Source organism: Piliocolobus tephrosceles, chromosome 2 (genome assembly GCF_002776525.5).
Source record: "Piliocolobus tephrosceles isolate RC106 chromosome 2, ASM277652v3, whole genome shotgun sequence".
NCBI classification, from domain to species: domain Eukaryota; kingdom Metazoa; phylum Chordata; class Mammalia; order Primates; family Cercopithecidae; genus Piliocolobus; species Piliocolobus tephrosceles.
In genome coordinates this window covers 158,514,683-158,531,427 of record NC_045435.1, presented here as the reverse complement: position 1 = coordinate 158,531,427, position 16,745 = coordinate 158,514,683, and the positions used below count along the sequence as shown (strand labels likewise).

General features: G+C 40.3%; 2 protein-coding genes across 3 annotated transcripts in view; one reads left to right on the top strand and one right to left on the bottom strand.

Moving 5' to 3' along the window:
• The window catches only part of MSL2 (MSL complex subunit 2), a 48,901-nt gene extending 42,485 nt beyond the window's left edge, over nt 1-6,416 (top strand). The window contains exon 2 of one of the 2 annotated variants that reach the window (XM_023187836.1): nt 3,109-6,416. In XM_023187836.1, the coding sequence (XP_023043604.1) occupies nt 3,189-4,700 (1,512 nt within the window). In that variant the 5' untranslated portion in view covers nt 3,109-3,188 and the 3' untranslated portion in view covers nt 4,701-6,416. The remainder of the gene's footprint in view (nt 1-3,108) is intronic. The other variant, XM_023187835.2, reaches the window with a different exon arrangement.
• Nucleotides 6,417-7,980: 1,564 nt separating this feature from the next.
• PPP2R3A (protein phosphatase 2 regulatory subunit B''alpha) overlaps nt 7,981-16,745 on the bottom strand; it is a 181,869-nt gene continuing 173,104 nt past the window's right edge. The window contains exon 14 of the mRNA XM_023187834.3: nt 7,981-10,780. Coding sequence (XP_023043602.1) covers nt 10,657-10,780 — 124 coding nt within the window. The 3' untranslated portion in view covers nt 7,981-10,656. The remainder of the gene's footprint in view (nt 10,781-16,745) is intronic.

The window sequence follows — 16,745 nt, the reverse complement described above, 5'->3', positions numbered from 1 at the left end:
GAAAAAGGTAGTTTTTTGGGGGAGGGTAGGGCAAAGAGGTAAGAAGTAGTTGGTACTGTAAGGAAATGTTAGAGACCATTATGGAAATGTATTCATTATTTTAAAGTGTAAGAGTGGTACATGTAGACAGTAGTAGTTCTGGAGTCTTGGAAGCCATGAGGTGCTCATCCATCACAGCCAGGTAGAAATGCCTGAGGAAAGCAGTGGAAATTGCAGGCTCCTCCTGGGGTCCAATGTTGTCATTTCTGAAGGCCAGGTCTCCCTGAGATGGATGCCCCTTTCTTTTTTAAAATTTATTTATTTATTTATTTTGAGACGGAGTTTCACTCTTAATGCCCAGGCTTGGAGTGTAATGGCACAATCTCGGCTCACTGCAATCTCTGCCTCCCAGGTTCAAATGATTCTTGTGCCTCAGCCTCCCAAGTAGCTGGGATTACAGGCATGCACCACCACGCCCAGCTAATTTTATTTTAGTAGAGACAGGGTTTCACCATGTGGGTCAGGCTGGTCTTGAACTCCTGATGTCAGGTGGTCCATCTGCCTTGGCCTCCCGTGGTGCTGGGATTACAAGTGTGAGCCACTGCGTCCAGCCTCTTCTTTTTTTTTTTCCAGAGTCTCGCTCTTTCGCCAGGCTGGAGTGCAGAGGCACCATCTTGGCTCACTGCAACCTCCGCCTCCCGGCGGAGTTCAAGCGCTTGTCCTGCCTCAGCCCCCCGAGTAGCTGGGACTACAGGTGCATGTTACCACTCCCAGCTAATTTTTGTATTTTTAGTAGAGACGGAGTTTCACCATGTTGGCCAGGATGGTCTCAATCTCTTGACCTTGTGATCTGCCCGCCTCGGCCTCCCAAAGTGCTGGGATTTGCAGTTGTGAGCCACCGCGCCCCGCCCAGTCTCTTTCTTAAAATTTATTATTATTTTTTTAGAGACAGGGTCTTGCTGTCTTGCCCAAGCTGGTCTTGAACTCCTGGGCTTAAATGATTGCCCCACCTCCGCCTCTCGGAGAGCTAGAACAACAGGCATGTGCCACTGTGCCTAGCTCAAGACCTTATTTTCTGATTCAGATTTTCAAAGCTATTAAGTTTCCCACTAAACACTGCTTTAGTTGCATTCTCCAAATTTTGATATGTGGTGTTTTCATTTGGTAAATGTTTCCTCAATTTCTCTTTTGATGTTTTTGGCTTATAAATTATTTTGGTATATGTTTAATTTCCAGATACTTGGGGATTTTTCTGATTTTTTTTTTTTTTTCCCTGTAATTTCTAATTTCTGTTGTGGTTGAACGTACTCTTTGTGTGATTTATGAGAAGAGGTACTACTTTGGGTAGTTGCTGACTATTTGTCTGAATTGGGAACCAAGGAGCAGTTGCAGCTTTGGAGAATAAGGGTGGAGATGGGAACTGGATCTAGTTCCTTTCCCTTCTTGGTTCATATGTATATGTTATTTATAATTTGACAGTTGTGTCAAGTCGGGGGACTACTTGATTTACTGTATTGTCGCAGTTAGGATACCTGTGCTTTATAATTAAACCATGGTCGTTTTGAATTCTGTCAAAAGAATTTGAGCCCAGTATTATACCCTAGTTTTTTTTTTTTCTTTAATAAGTTTAAATATAATTTTTTCCATATTGTATTTTTTTCTAGAAGAATTTGAGTTGAGTAGTACTCCTTTTTCTTTGTTTTAATGTAGTTGAACATAGTTCTTTCCTACTGTAACTCCTTTTTTTTTTTTAAATGAGACAGAGTTTTGCTCTCGTCGCCCAGGTTGGAGTGCAGTGACACAATCGCGGCTCAATGCAACCTCTGTCTCCTGGGTTCAAGGGATTCTCCTGCCTCAGCTTCCCGAACAGCTGGGATTACAGGTGCCCACCACCCTGCCTGGCTAACTTTTGCATTTTTAGTAGAGACAGGGTTTCGCCATGTTGGCTAGGCTGGTCTCAAAATCCTGACCTCAGGTGATCTGCCCACCTCAGCCTCCCAAAGTGCTGGGGTTACAGGCATGAGCCACCATGTCTAGCCTTTTTTTTTTTATTTCTGTTTTTGAGACTAAGTCTCGCTCTATTGGTTAGGCTGAAGTGCAGTGGTGTGATCTCAGCTCATGCTACCTCAGTTTCCTGGGTTCAGGTGATGCTTCTGCCTCAGCTCCCTAGCAGCTGGGAGCACAGGTGCATGCCGCCATGCCTGGTTGGTTTCTTTGTATTTTTAATAGAAATGGGGTGTCACCATATTGGCCAGGCTGGCCTTGAACTCCTGACCTCAGGTGATCCGCCTGCCTCAGCCTTCCAAAGTGCTGGGCTTATAGGCATGACCCTCTGTGCCCGGCCTGAAACTAATTTTGATCTTTTTCTTTAAAGTTTATGATTAGTATACATGTGGTAAAAACTGGTTGAAAAAAAAAATTTTTTTTTTTTTTTTTTTGTGAAGATACTTTTCTACTGATTAATGCCCTCAAGACTATCTTTTATGAGGGCAGGGACTAAATCTCTCTTACTCATATATTTTTCCCCAGTGTCCAGCACAAAATAATCATTATGATTTTGTTCAGAATGTTGTAGCATTGCCATGTTGTTAGGTTGAGGTCCAAAGGGTTTTGTTTTGTTTTGTTTTGTTTTTGAGACAGGGTCTCGCTTTGTCACCCAGGCTGGCGTGCAGTGGCAGGATCATAGTTCACCGTAGCCTCAACTCTAGGGCTGAAGCCATCATCTCAGCCTCCTGAATAGCTGGGATTACAGGCACATGCCACCACACCTGGCTTTCCAAAGGGTTTTAACCCTAATTTGTGCTTCTGGTGTCTGATCTTCACATCTTTAACTTTATAGCCTTTGGAGGAAGAGGATAAGAAGATGGACCAGAACATATTGCTTGGGGAGAGAGAGACAGAATCAAGGATGATTTTGGTTTGAGATAACTGAATGGGGAATATGGCATGAAATAAAGCGAGCTAATTGAGGATTCTTCTGTTTCTTCTAAGATACATTTTTTGTTATCTGGCCTAGTGAGTTTAATTCATCTCAGTTTTGAATAGATTACTTATGTCATCTAAACTTCAGTTTATGAAATGGTAAATTTATTTTACTAAAATCTGTGCTTTCCTCCTTCTCCCCCTTAGGACATTTGCTACAAGATCCTATTGCACCCACCAACTCCACCTGCCAACATTATGTCTGCAAAACTTGTAAAGGCAAGAAAATGATGATGAAACCTTCCTGTAGCTGGTGCAAAGACTATGAGCAGTTTGAGGAAAACAAGCAGTTGAGCATCCTAGTGAACTGCTACAAAAAACTATGCGAGTATATAACACAGACTACACTGGCACGGGATATAATAGAAGCAGTTGACTGTTCTTCTGATATTTTGGCTTTGCTTAATGATGGATCATTGTTTTGTGAGGAGACAGAAAAACCCTCAGATTCATCCTTTACTTTGTGTTTGACACATTCCCCTTTACCTTCAACCTCAGAACCCACAACTGATCCTCAAGCTAGTTTATCTCCAATGTCTGAAAGCACCCTCAGCATTGCTATTGGCAGTTCTGTTATCAATGGTTTGCCTACTTATAATGGGCTTTCAATAGATAGATTTGGTATAAATATTCCTTCACCTGAACATTCAAATACGATTGACGTATGTAACACTGTTGACATAAAAACTGAGGATCTGTCTGACAGCCTGCCACCCGTTTGTGACACGGTAGCCACTGACTTATGTTCCACAGGCATTGATATCTGCAGTTTCAGTGAAGATATAAAACCTGGAGACTCTCTGTTACTGAGTGTTGAGGAAGTACTCCGCAGCTTAGAAACTGTTTCAAATACAGAGGTCTGTTGCCCTAATTTGCAGCCGAACTTGGAAGCCACTGTATCCAATGGACCTTTTCTGCAGCTTTCTTCCCAGTCTCTTAGCCATAATGTTTTTATGTCCACCAGTCCTGCACTTCATGGGTTATCATGTACAGCAGCAACTCCGAAGATAGCAAAATTGAATAGAAAACGATCCAGATCAGAGAGCGACAGTGAGAAAGTTCAGCCACTTCCAATTTCTACCATTATTCGAGGCCCAACACTGGGGGCATCTGCTCCTGTGACGGTGAAACGGGAGAGCAAAATTTCTCTTCAACCTATAGCAACTGTTCCTAATGGAGGCACAACGCCTAAAATCAGCAAGACTGTACTTTTATCTACTAAAAGCATGAAAAAGAGTCATGAACATGGATCCAAGAAATCTCACTCTAAAACCAAGCCAGGTATTCTTAAAAAAGACAAAGCAGTAAAGGAAAAGATTCCTAGTCATCATTTTATGCCAGGAAGTCCTACCAAGACTGTGTACAAAAAACCCCAGGAAAAGAAAGGGTGTAAATGTGGGCGTGCTACTCAAAATCCAAGTGTTCTTACATGCCGAGGCCAACGCTGCCCTTGCTACTCTAACCGCAAAGCCTGCTTAGATTGTATATGTCGTGGCTGCCAAAACTCCTATATGGCCAATGGGGAGAAGAAGCTGGAGGCATTTGCCGTGCCAGAAAAGGCCTTGGAGCAGACCAGGCTCACTTTGGGCATTAACGTGACTAGCATTGCTGTGCGTAACGCTAGTACCAGCACCAGTGTAATAAATGTCACAGGGTCCCCAGTAACGACGTTTTTAGCTGCCAGTACACATGATGATAAAAGTTTGGATGAAGCTATAGACATGAGATTCGACTGTTAAATCAGTGGGTCTTTTAAACCTACTCCTGGTAGGGAAATAGCTACAGTTTTACGGCAGCTATGGTTCTGTTGGTTTAACTTGCCGGAGCTCCTGCATATAGATCACTTGTATCAAGTGTTTTCATTGCTAAGTTATATGTGTTAGTGTCGGGGAAATAGTTTGCAGATAATGGAGGAGTAACCCTACAACTATATGTCCTTAGTTCTTACAGAACCTCATAGTTTGAGAACAAAGCTGATGCAACTGATTTATACAAAATGAACTTTGGCAAGAAAAATAACATTAACCTCATTGTTTATGGCCATGCTTTGTGCATAATCAAAGTTTATGATTAAATGTAAGGAAGTGGTATCTAGTCAGTCCATAAAGATTGTGCTAATTTTTTTGTGGAAAAGTAGCCATTAGTTCAGGAAACTCAGTGCTGCCTTCAGATGCCATTGATGTTTCTCCTGTTGGAAAGCTGATGTGTCCAGCTCAGCCTTTGTGCTGACATCATACCATTTCTGATCATGAAATATTGGCTACTGGTGTATGTAGCAGTTCTTAAATCAGCAGTATTATGAAAAGAAAAAATTCCCCCTCATTAGAATGTTTAAGAAATCTTTTTAAAAAGTAAACAAATTCTGTCAAGACTACAAGTGTTTAGCTGTTTCTCACTCATTTCTAGGGAAAAAATTCTAAATCCCTCCATTTTGAGCAGTGTTCTAATTGGATAAATGAAGTGAAGGAGAGTAGTTTTATTCTGAAGGTAATTAAATTTAGACTAGTATGTGACAGAATTTTTTAAAAATTATAAGAATTTTAGTAATTGGGATTTACTTAAAATAATATTGGAATAATGCCCCCAGACTTGCCCAGATTTATGTGTTGTACTTATTGCCACTGGCCGCCACTTTGACTTTTGTTTTCTATAATAGTTTATTTGCCACAGTCTTTATTTTGAATATGCTCCTAGTTTTTTTTTTTTTCTTTTTAGGGTGCTGTTCATTATGAAGGCGTCTTTTATAGAGGTCTAATAAGAATGCCTTTTTATGAAACCTGTGCATTTAGGTAGTTTGAAGCTAGGAGGATTTTCTTTAGAATGCTCTCTTGCATATAAAGCACAAAGTATGTTTCAGTTTAAATGCACTTCTTCCCGTTAATTTTTATGGGGAAGACGAGTCACAGACATTCTGTTGAAGGGAAATCTAGTCAGTTGCTTCAAAGAGCACAGCCCAAATAAAACAAGGACTGACTAGGTGTAATGAAATAATCTATGATTTAAAAGAAGAGCTGCAGCTTTGACAGTGCTTATTTAAAGAAAAATACTGCTGGAAAATTTCCAATTTCTACTACGTTCACCATCTCTAGTAAGATCCGACATATGTTGAAGTTATGTTTTGATTTGGCACACAGCATGTTCAATGATGGTTACTCGCCTAGTACAAGACATGGAGAAGAAACCTTTGGACACAGAGCAGATGACACCTCCTTCTGTTTTGTAGTGTATCCTGGTGTCATTTTCTGTGAATGTGGTCAGGTAGAGTTTTTGTTGTTGGGTTTTTTTTTTGTTTTGTTTTTTTTGTTTTTGTTTTTTTTTGGTGGGGTGGGGGTGGGCTAAAGCCATAGGAAGAAAAATGTGATGTATGTGTCCAGTATGTACTATTTTGTTTTTGTTTTGCAAGAAGAGTTGAACTATTTTTGATAACAAGAGTAAATGGTGGAAAATGCTTCTTAGTTGTCTTGTCTTTATTTGCTTTCCAAGATTTGGAATTTTATTTAATTGCTTTAAGTATTAGCAGTGTCTTATGAAACATGTATTTACCTAACGTTTGTAACAGTTTTGTGTTGAACCCAGATGCCCTGCTATATAAAGTTGTAAATCTGTTCTTTATTCACTAATGATCACTGCAAAAATGATTAGAAATGAGATTGTACACATGGATGAGGATATATTTTGCAAATCGACCAAACTTTCCTAATATTATGATCTTAAAAAATTCATAGAGTACTTTATTGCTTCCCAAGTTTGATAATCTTGTGTTTTTTTTGATGCATGGGAGGTTGGCAATATAGACAAAGTGGAAATCATTAGTATGTGAGGGACTTGATTGTTATGTAATATTGCCAATGATGAATTCAGGTTGTTTTTAGCACAAGTTTCTCTTTTTTATGCTGGTATTCTCACTGCCACATTTTTGGAAACCTGTATTACACCTTAAATCTATCAATAAATGATAGTTTTCTAATTCTATGTTGTAGAATACTGAGGAGTTTGGGATAGCATGCTCTGAATGGTCTGTATTATATACATCTGGGGAAGAGTAATCACAGTGCCTTGATTTTTATATTATTTTTCTTTATACCACGAGTTATTTAGGAATGCTGACAAATGGCTAATGAGGGATGATTGAGAGATTATTACTGAAGTAAGTGGATTTACTAATTCAACAGGATTTGAAACCACCAAAGAATAGCAGCATTTAATATGACACATCCTTAATTGTTGAGTCCTTGTTATTAATATAAATGATCAAATGATCTTTTACCTTAGGTAATAGTTCTAGAGCTGACCATTTTATCTTTTTGGTTAATTAGGTCTGCATTTCCATGAGGAGTTGTAGTATGGTCCTAGGGATAAAGAATTCCATTTATTTCATTGTATTCTTAGTTAAAACAATTTCATGGTGACCTTGTTGAAGAAGAGTAAAAGTTTTACGGCAATCAGATGAAAAATAAATTGTCCATAACCATATCATAGATAACAAATAGAAGTGCTTTAGAAAATACTAAGTTCAAAGTATAGTATTTTGACCAAATCTAATATTTGGATGGTATTTTGTACTTTTTTAAAAAAAATTAAAAGCTGGGCATAGTGGTGTGTGCCTGTAATCCCAGCTGCTTAGGAGGCTGAGGTGGGAGAATCACTTAAGCTCAGGAGTTCGAATCCAGCCTGGGCAACATAGTGAGACCTTGCCTCTTAAATAAAATTTAGGTACCCCAAAACACGCAGTTAGTTACGTATTCTTTTAAAATAATGCATTATAGATGAGGCTAAAGTCTACCTTGATTCCTGTGAACTCCGCCTCATTCACAAACTCTGGTCCTCTTCCCTATCCCCTGAGGAAATCATTTCTCAGTATATTATCATTACTACAGAGACCTTTCTTTGTAGTTTCACATGGGCTCAAAGAGTTATTCTGACATTCAAGCTTGTTTACAGTGTTACAGACATAAAAATGAGGTGCAGGTATGATTAAAAGCATGAGTGTATAGTAATTACCTTAATGAACATGATTCGTATTTGACAACTTTATTTAGTTTTGCTAAAAGGGAAAAACAAAAGTCATGCAGCCTTCTCCAAACACATCTTAACATTTCAAAAAGCCGAGCAAATCTCATTTGATCAATCTAGAGTTTTATAAACACTTTGAATGGTACACAGTGACATAGATAAGATGCAGGGAAGATACATGGAATTTTATTAGTTTGATTGCCTTGGTAATGTTATGCTATTAAACTCATTTCTCACTGAATTAGCATTAAGGTTATGATAATAACCCTTAGCTTTTATCAAGGGGCCTGGAATATGGTAACTTGAAAATTCCAGTTTGGCAGTAATGATTATATTTGACTTTCTTACCAGAAAGTCAAATATATTCTACCTTAATTCCTCAGAATTCACATTCCTTGCATTCAGCTCCAAGAAAGGAGTACAATAACACACATTCTTATAATTCCTGAAAATGTAATAATGTGGGTAAACTATTACAATAGCCCATCTTAAATGGAATGGTATTGATAGATGTACTTTTATAATAGACTTTGTAAGAGAATGGGGTCTTGCTCTGTCGCCTAGGCTGGAGTGCAGTGTCATAATCATAGCTCACTGCAGCCTCGAAGCCCTGGGCTCAAGTGATTCTCCTGCCTCAGCCTCCCAAGTTGGTAGGACTACAGGTGTGCATCACCATGCCCAGCTAAGCTTATTTTTTTGTAGAGACGGAGTCTGTGTCATCCAGGCTGGTCTTTACTCCTGGGCTCAAGTGATCACCTCCTTTGGCCTCCCAAAGTGTTGGGATTATAGGCATGAGTCACCATGCCCAGCCAATAATTAGAGACTTCAAAAACCAAATGAAAGTGAAAGCAAGAGGACTTCAGTAAGGAGAACCAAGGTAAAAAAGCCAAATAGTATATTGTAAAATTGAATTTTATTTTTACTTTTTGGTGAATCTTAATAGTAGTTTAGATCATTATGGATAATAAAACATTTAAACCGTATCTGGCTTCTAAGTAAATTTTTTTTTTTTTTGTATTTCTATCTGAAATAAAATGATTGCTTTTCTTCCTTGGTAAAGGCTGGATGGGATTGGTAGGATATTTCATTTATCACATAAATAATCTTAATAATCTGTGTTTAGGTTATTGAATATTTCCTAAAAATTGTTTTTTTAAGCTTTTAATTATTTTGTGTGAACTATTAAATAGCTGCAGTAGTTACTGCTTTCTGTAACAGTTAAATGGAAGATCAGTTCTAATGAAGATAAAATGACAGGAAACTGGGAGCTTGTGACAGGAGTCCTAGGATTGTTAACTTACTGTACTGTACCTGGTTTATAGCATATTTCCTAAATTCTCCTTTTCTTTTTGCCTACCATAACCCTAACCCAAGGTTCATTTCACTGCTTGGCTTTTATGCCAGCAAGGAGGGAACCAAGGTAGGGTGGAAAGGGAAGCTATTCTTGACACTTTCAGAACTAGTTTAAAAAAAAAAAATCTAGGGGAAAAGCTGATGACTGACAGATGGATATTAAGTTGCTTGGGGGTTTTACTTACATCAGAAATGTCTATTCTTTTTAATAGTTTCTTTTCCAGGATATTGCAGGATTTGGCTGGACTGTGGCCTGATGAAAAATGTAGGATTCTGCAGTGAACACATCTACGGTAAATAATAGCTTTCTTTTACAGGTGTATCATTTTCCATTTCCTTGATATTGAGGTGGATGAAGTATCTGTAGTAATTTTTTGAACATGAAGTAAGGAATAACATTGAGGCCTTAACTTTATTAGCTAGTCTAATATTCCTAGGAGAAAGGAATATATCTGGTAAGAATTTTAATGTATCATTATTCCTTTATGTCTTCAAGCAGGCCTTCTGATAGGAAGTGAAAACAGTATTAACTAATTTGGAGATTAAATACATCATTCAATAGTTCAATGAATAAAAGATAAGTTAAAAGGGATTTTTCCAAGTATGAGTCAAATTCTGTACTTCATTTAAGAAGATTTTTTTTTTTTTTTCTTGAGATCTTATATAAGATCCACAGTCAGGGAGGTTACCAGAGCTTGCCAGCAAAGTTGGAAGGCCCAGTGGTTACAATACCTGAGGATGTAAAGTGACTAGTAGTTTGGCAGGTAACTGTGAAATTACATTAAGCCAGGTAAGTTCAAGATCTTTGAACTCCAGTATACATATAATTAAAAGAAGTCTCTGAGATGTTTTGGCAGTGCTTTTATTACTAGGGCTAAGTCAATTCTGGAGGCCCTCACTACTTTTTCAAGTTCCAGAATTTTTTGACTCAAGTTTTCTGCAAGTGAAGGTTTCTTCTAGGCTCCATAGGAGCCCGGAGGGGACTCGGATGCCAGCCAACACAGAGGCAACTTCAGTCACCTGTGTAGAGAACCGTGTTTGGCACTGCCCCCAAGAGATCCTTGGTACATTCAAGGGTGTAGAGTGCTGACTTTGGAAGGCGATGGTACCACTTCTGAGGAAAAGCTCCGTAAGAGGTTTGAGGCAAATTGGAGGAGTCTCCTAAGTTAAATGTGTATCCAGACCTACTGCTTAAAAACAAAGTTCCTAGTGCAGATACACACTTGGAGAAATCAAAGTCTTTAAAAAGCAGTATGCAAACGAGAACATCTCTTCACAAGAAAGAAACATTTAAAATACACATCTTCGTTTCATTGTAGACACTGGGAGCTATTCTTCATCCACTGATTGAAGCTTTCCACATTTCTCTGGAAGGCTTGCACTTAGTATTTTACTGCCTTTGTTTCCAAATTCAGAGGGAGAGGCAGGTTCATCTGTTTCATAATCTTCAAAACTGAAATAAAGCAAAAATGAATTAACTGATTAAAGTTTTAATGGTTGGGTAGAAATCAATATGGCAAACACGAGCCTCAAGACCAGCCCGCAAAGGTATCTTTAGTTGCTAAATGGAGGCTGTGAGCAACTGAACTGCCCTGAAGGAGACAACACTCCAGAGCAGAAAACACATTCTTCTCCCTGTTCCTTAAAGCTTAAGTCCATGTCAGAATTTGTTGAAAATGTTCCATATCAAGCTTTCCCTATGGTTGTTGGTGGGAGTGAGAGAATTACAGATGGTACAAGGTTAAGAAAAATTTGAGGTCCATAAAGTATGAGCTTTACATGACCTTATTAAAGTGGTTTCCACTCAAAGTGGCAATTTTTTTTTTTTTTTTGAGACAGAGCCTTGCTCTGTCACCCAGTCTGGAGTGGAGTGGCACGATCTTGGCTCACTGCAACCTCTGCTTCCCAGGTTCAAGCGATTCTCCTGCCTCAGCCTCCCCAGTAGCTGGGACTACATCCATGCGCCACCACACCTGGCTAAGTTTTGTATTTTTAGTAGAGATGGGGTTTCACCATGTTGGCCATGCTGGTCTGGAACTCTGGACCTCAGGTGATCTGCCCACTTTGGCCTCCCAAAGTGCTGGGATTACAGGCTTGCGCCACTGGTCGGTCAGTGGCAACTTTCTCAACTCTCAGATTGCTTTATAGCTTCCCTCCGTGGCTTCCAAGTAACACAAATAGACGTTCAAGTGTGTAGGTCAAACTGACTAAAGCCCGTTTATAGATTTCCCATCCTTCTGCTTTGTAGACCTCTACAGCATACCTAGACCTAGATATTCATCCTGGGAAGATGTCCTCTTGCCAAACCTTTTAGGTGTTGCTGGTATCCCCTGAATACTGTATCCTCCAGGCTACCCCTAAGGTTGGCTTTAGGCAGAGATGAAATACTTTCTCTTGGAAATGATGTGGCTGCCTGAAATACTGATAAATATTCTGAGGCTCTATCTCTGAGCCTCATATGTAGATATGTACATCAGAAAAATGTACATCAGTTAGCAATGTTTATTATAGTATTTGACATCACTGGCTTAGCCCTTGCAGGGATCTCCCACAATATTTAAGCAGGAATCTGTGGACATACAGTCCCTTCATCAAAAAGATACCAAGGCCAATTAGTGAGGGAAAATATGCTGAGGTAGGTATATACAGTAGGGGGCACCTATTCAAGTTCCTAAAACGTGTGTGTGTGTGTGTGTGTGTGAAGTTTTTTTTTCTGAGATGGAGTATCGCTCTGTCACCCAGGCTGGAGTGCAGTGGGGCCATCTTGGCTCACTGCAACCTCTGCCTCCAAATTCAAGTGATTTCTCCTGCCTCAGCCTCCCAAGTAGCTGGGACCATGTCTGGCTAATTTTTGTATATTTAGTAGAGATGGGGTTTCACCATGCTCGCCAGACTGGTCTTGAACTCCTAACCTCAAGTGATCCACCTGTCTCGACCTCCCAAAATGCTGGGATTACAGGCATGAGCCACTGTGCCCAGTCAACATCTTTTTGTTTTTGAGATGGAGTCTCACTCTGTTGCCCAGGCTCGAGTGCAGTGGCACGATCTTGGTTCACTGCAACCTCTGCCTTCTGGGTTCAAGCAATTCTCCTGCCTCAGCCTCCCAAGAAGCAGGGATTATGGATGTATACCACCACGCCTGGCTAGTTTTCGTATTTTTTCAGTAGCCACAGGGTTTCACCATGTTGGCCAGGCTGATCTTGAACTCCTGACCTCAGGTGATCCACCCCCCTCAGCCTCCCAAAGTGCTGGGATTACAGGTGTGAGCCACTGTGCCTAGCCTAAGCCAACATTTTTGAATAGAGGTTAGAGGTTTAAACTTTTTAAAAAGCTTACTTGATAGAAAATTGTTCCCATACTGTCAAAAGTTACAGTTTGTTCATTTAATAAAACTACTGCATTCTATTCTTGTTTCCACTCCTCTTCCCCCATCTCCTTGAGGCCTCAATGCGGCATGGGATGTGCTGGATAAGGAGGCAACAGGAGAGGAACTTTCCGCTAACGCAAGTGAAATGGTTGATGGCAGAGCCTCTGTTAGGGGGAACAAAATTCTCAAAACCACTGCTGCTTTCTTGTCAGGATGGGAGCATTTTCTTCCCCTTGGTGCCCTAACTTGCTGTCTGTAAGCTATCAGTGTTAAATACCTCAATGTAGGTTTATGAATAAGGCATATTTTCAGTTAAGTGTGAAGTGAGACTCATTCAGTAAATATTTGAACTCCTATTGCTAAGTGTAAGAGCCAAATGCTAGGATTACAATGATGAAAAAGACCGAAGCAGCACTCTCCTCACATCTCTTGTAGCCTAATGGAGACCTTATGGAGTTAGGGATTAAGTGATTTAGCCTTAAAGCATAGGCTTTGGAGTCAGATTGTAAAAGTCAGGTTCCAATCTGGGTTTGATCACTTAATGTGACTTTGGGCATGTTGGTGAGTGACACCTAATCCTATATTGCAGGAGGGGTTATACATTTTTGTGTATATCATTTCTGAAGAAAACATTTGCAAAAGGAAGTTCATTCAATAACCCTCCTTTGTCAGCATCCTGGAGACTCCTCTTAATTTTGCTGGTTCTCAACTAGGGTGATTCCCCCCCACCAGGGGATATTTAGGAATGTCTGGAGACATGTCTGTGTCTTGCTTGTCACAAGTGAGTGGGTCCTACTGGCATCTAGTGGGTAGCGTGCAGGGATGGTGCTAAACATCCTACAATGTGCCATACATCTCACGATAAAATTACCCATCTTAGAACTCTTGCTCCTTCAATGCTAGTGTGTCCCAGGTTCTGGACTAATAAGCTCTTGTCATTTTGTACTTCCCTGGTAAGCTTAGTCTTTCCCATGGCTTTACTCACCACTTACTCACCTATGGTTTCTAAACTATGTCCAGCCTCAGCCTCTTTCTAAGCTGGAGAACTCCATGTATCCAGCTGCCTACTATATAGATGGCTCTTTCAGAACAGCAGCATGTATAAACTTGAACTCATGCTTCCCACTGCCCTGGTTCTCCCTATTTTAGTCAATGGCACTGTCACCTGCCCACTCAAAGCCAGAAACTCAGTTATCCCAAGTTCCTCTTTCCTCACCTCATTTCAGTTGACCATATGGATACAAGCCTGCCTCTTCCTCCCTCCCACCACCGGCTTCAGTTCAGGTACCATACTTTCTTGTCTGGATTACACTCTTGCCACATATCCTTTGCTACTGCCATACCAGGCTGTTTATGGTGTTGGAATAGGTTATGGTCTTGGGACCTAATGCTACTGTACATGTTTTTCAATTGCCTGAAATGCCCTTTCCTCTTTGACTAGCTTGTGTTCATCTTTTAATCAGATGTCACGTGCAGGTTTCCTGATTCTTGACTCCTGAATTAACCACATACATCTGACTCAGACGTATGTAATGGCTCCCTTATTTGTCTCCCTACTTCTATTCTTGCACTTCCACTACTCTGGCAGAATGGTCTTCAGAAAACCTAAGGGGTAGGGGTTATATCACTCCCTTGCTTAACAATTTTCCGTGGCTTCCCTAGGCCCTGCATGATCTGGCCCGTTAGACTTTGTAATCACATCTCCCTCTGTTGCTCACTATATTCTGGCCACACTAGGCTTTAAAAATCTCCCCAACATACTGTTTCCTGCCTCAAAATCACTGCACACAGTCACATATTTTACTCCCTGCCTGGGACATTTTTGCTGTTTTTCAACCTTTTAGGTCTTGTCACCTACTCAGAAAAGTTCTTCCCTCAGCACCGTAAGTTGCAACTCCTTGTCCATTATTGGTTCATCTTATTTGTCTCCTTCATATTTACATAATTAAATCTGTTCGCCACGTGACTGTAAAGTGTCCGTTTTGTAGCTCACTAATTTCCTTGGGCTATAGTACAGTGATTGGCACTAAGTGCTCAAAATGCATGGCTGAATGAAAAGTGATGTCCTAATGCTCTTGTGAAACAGTGTGTAGAGCTGCCGGGACAGGATTGGAATCAGTAAAATGGTGAGAGTGCAGAATTCATTCATTCATTTTCATTCATTCATTCATTTTAATCTCGCTCTGTCGCTCAGGAGGGCAATGGTGTGATCTTGGCTCACTGCAACTTCCGCCTCCCAGGGTCAAGCCATTCTCCTGCCTCAGCCTCCCGAGTAGTTGGGATTAAGACACGTGCCATCACGCCAGCTAATTTTTGTATTTTTAGTAGAGACGGGGTTTCACCATGTTGGCTAGGATGGCCTCGATCTCCTGACCTCGTGATCACCCCCCGGCCTCCCAAAGTGCTGGGATTACAGGTGTGAGCCACCGTGCCCAGCCTGAGGACAAATTCTTTAACATAGTATTGTCAGCATGAGGGGATATGATGGTTCATGTAATTTGGCCAGCAACACCACTGTCTTTAGAAACTTATTTCCCTAAGTAAGTTTTCCCTTTCAGATGAGCAGTTTCTGGGCAAAAGTATTCAGGCGGGCTCTGCAGATTCCTGGCATGGAAACAGAAAAGCTGGAATGAGCAGAGATAATGACTGGGACATACATGGTTTGACAAAGGATGGCATACAGTTTCAGAGTATTGTCTGGGAGTTATGTTTTGATTCCAGTTTCCAGGATTCTGACTATTTACAGGGACAAAGGAATAGAGTATTTGATTCAGGGATTATCTGGGCAAATATAAGACATATCGTACCTATAGGCATAGAATAAAATGTTCAATATTTTGGCCTGGTGCAGTGGCTCACACCTGTAATCCCAGCACTTTGGGGGAGGCCAATGTGGGCAGATTACCTGAGGCTGGGAGTTTGAGACCAGCCTGACCAACATGGAGAAACCCTGTCTCTACTAAAAATACAAAATTAGCTGGGCGTGGTGTCACATCCCTGTAATCTCAGCTACTCGGGAGGCTGAGGTCGGAGAATCGCTTGAACTCGGGAGGCGGAGGTTGCAGTGAGCTGAGATCGTGCCACTGCGCTCCAGCCTGGGTGACAAGAGTGAAACTCCATCTCAAAACAAACAAACAAACAACAAATAAAATAAAAGTTCCATATTTCTCTAGTTTGAAGTCTATAATGCTTCAGGAATAGAAGTGTGTGATTTATCTTTATACTTTTAAGTTAAAAATAGATATCCTAAGCCACTTACATAAAATGGAGTAGCTGAAATATTTGGAAGGTGGATATTTGGTTCACTGAATTTTCTTAACCCATCCAGTGACCAGAACACCTTTAGTTTCAACTCTTGCTGAAGTTTCCTAATACATACCACTTGCTTTCCTGCCCCAGGAAGTAGATTTCACTTCATTTTTGATGGTTAAAGGAACTCTTGCAGTTCCCCAGAATCATAAGCTATCAATTGTTAATTCTTACTCACTGTGGATGTAGACAGCATAAAAATGTGGGCTAAATATATTGTAATTATGAACTGGAAGGACAGGGTCTCAATTATTACCAAGCACAGTCCCTGGCACAGAGTAGGTACCAGTAAATATCTGTTCAAATAAATTAAAATTGGCTTTGATACGGTTTTGTTCAATGTGGAAAAAAATAAAACATTAATCTCAGGCCCATGTAGAGGCTCCGTTTATTAAGCATTAAAAAGTAATTCTAAACTAGTATATCTGTAATATTATAACTCATGTTTTGGAATATTAATTAATGTCATTCCTTCTCTTTCTTTCTCTATACCCTAATATATACACACAACCCTCCATTATCCCTGTTTCCCTGTTCCTCTCCTACATTCTTCCGCCTCACTGAGGACACTTTGGCTTCATACTTCTCACTAGTTACATTCCTGGACGATTGCTCTGATGGGTTTCTGGCTGGCCTCCTTTACCTACAGTGCCTTAATTTCCAGTGCTGATGGATGTACATGTAGATCTCTGACGGAGTAATTCATATATTTTTAATACAAAGGAAAAAGCTGCCTTTAAAA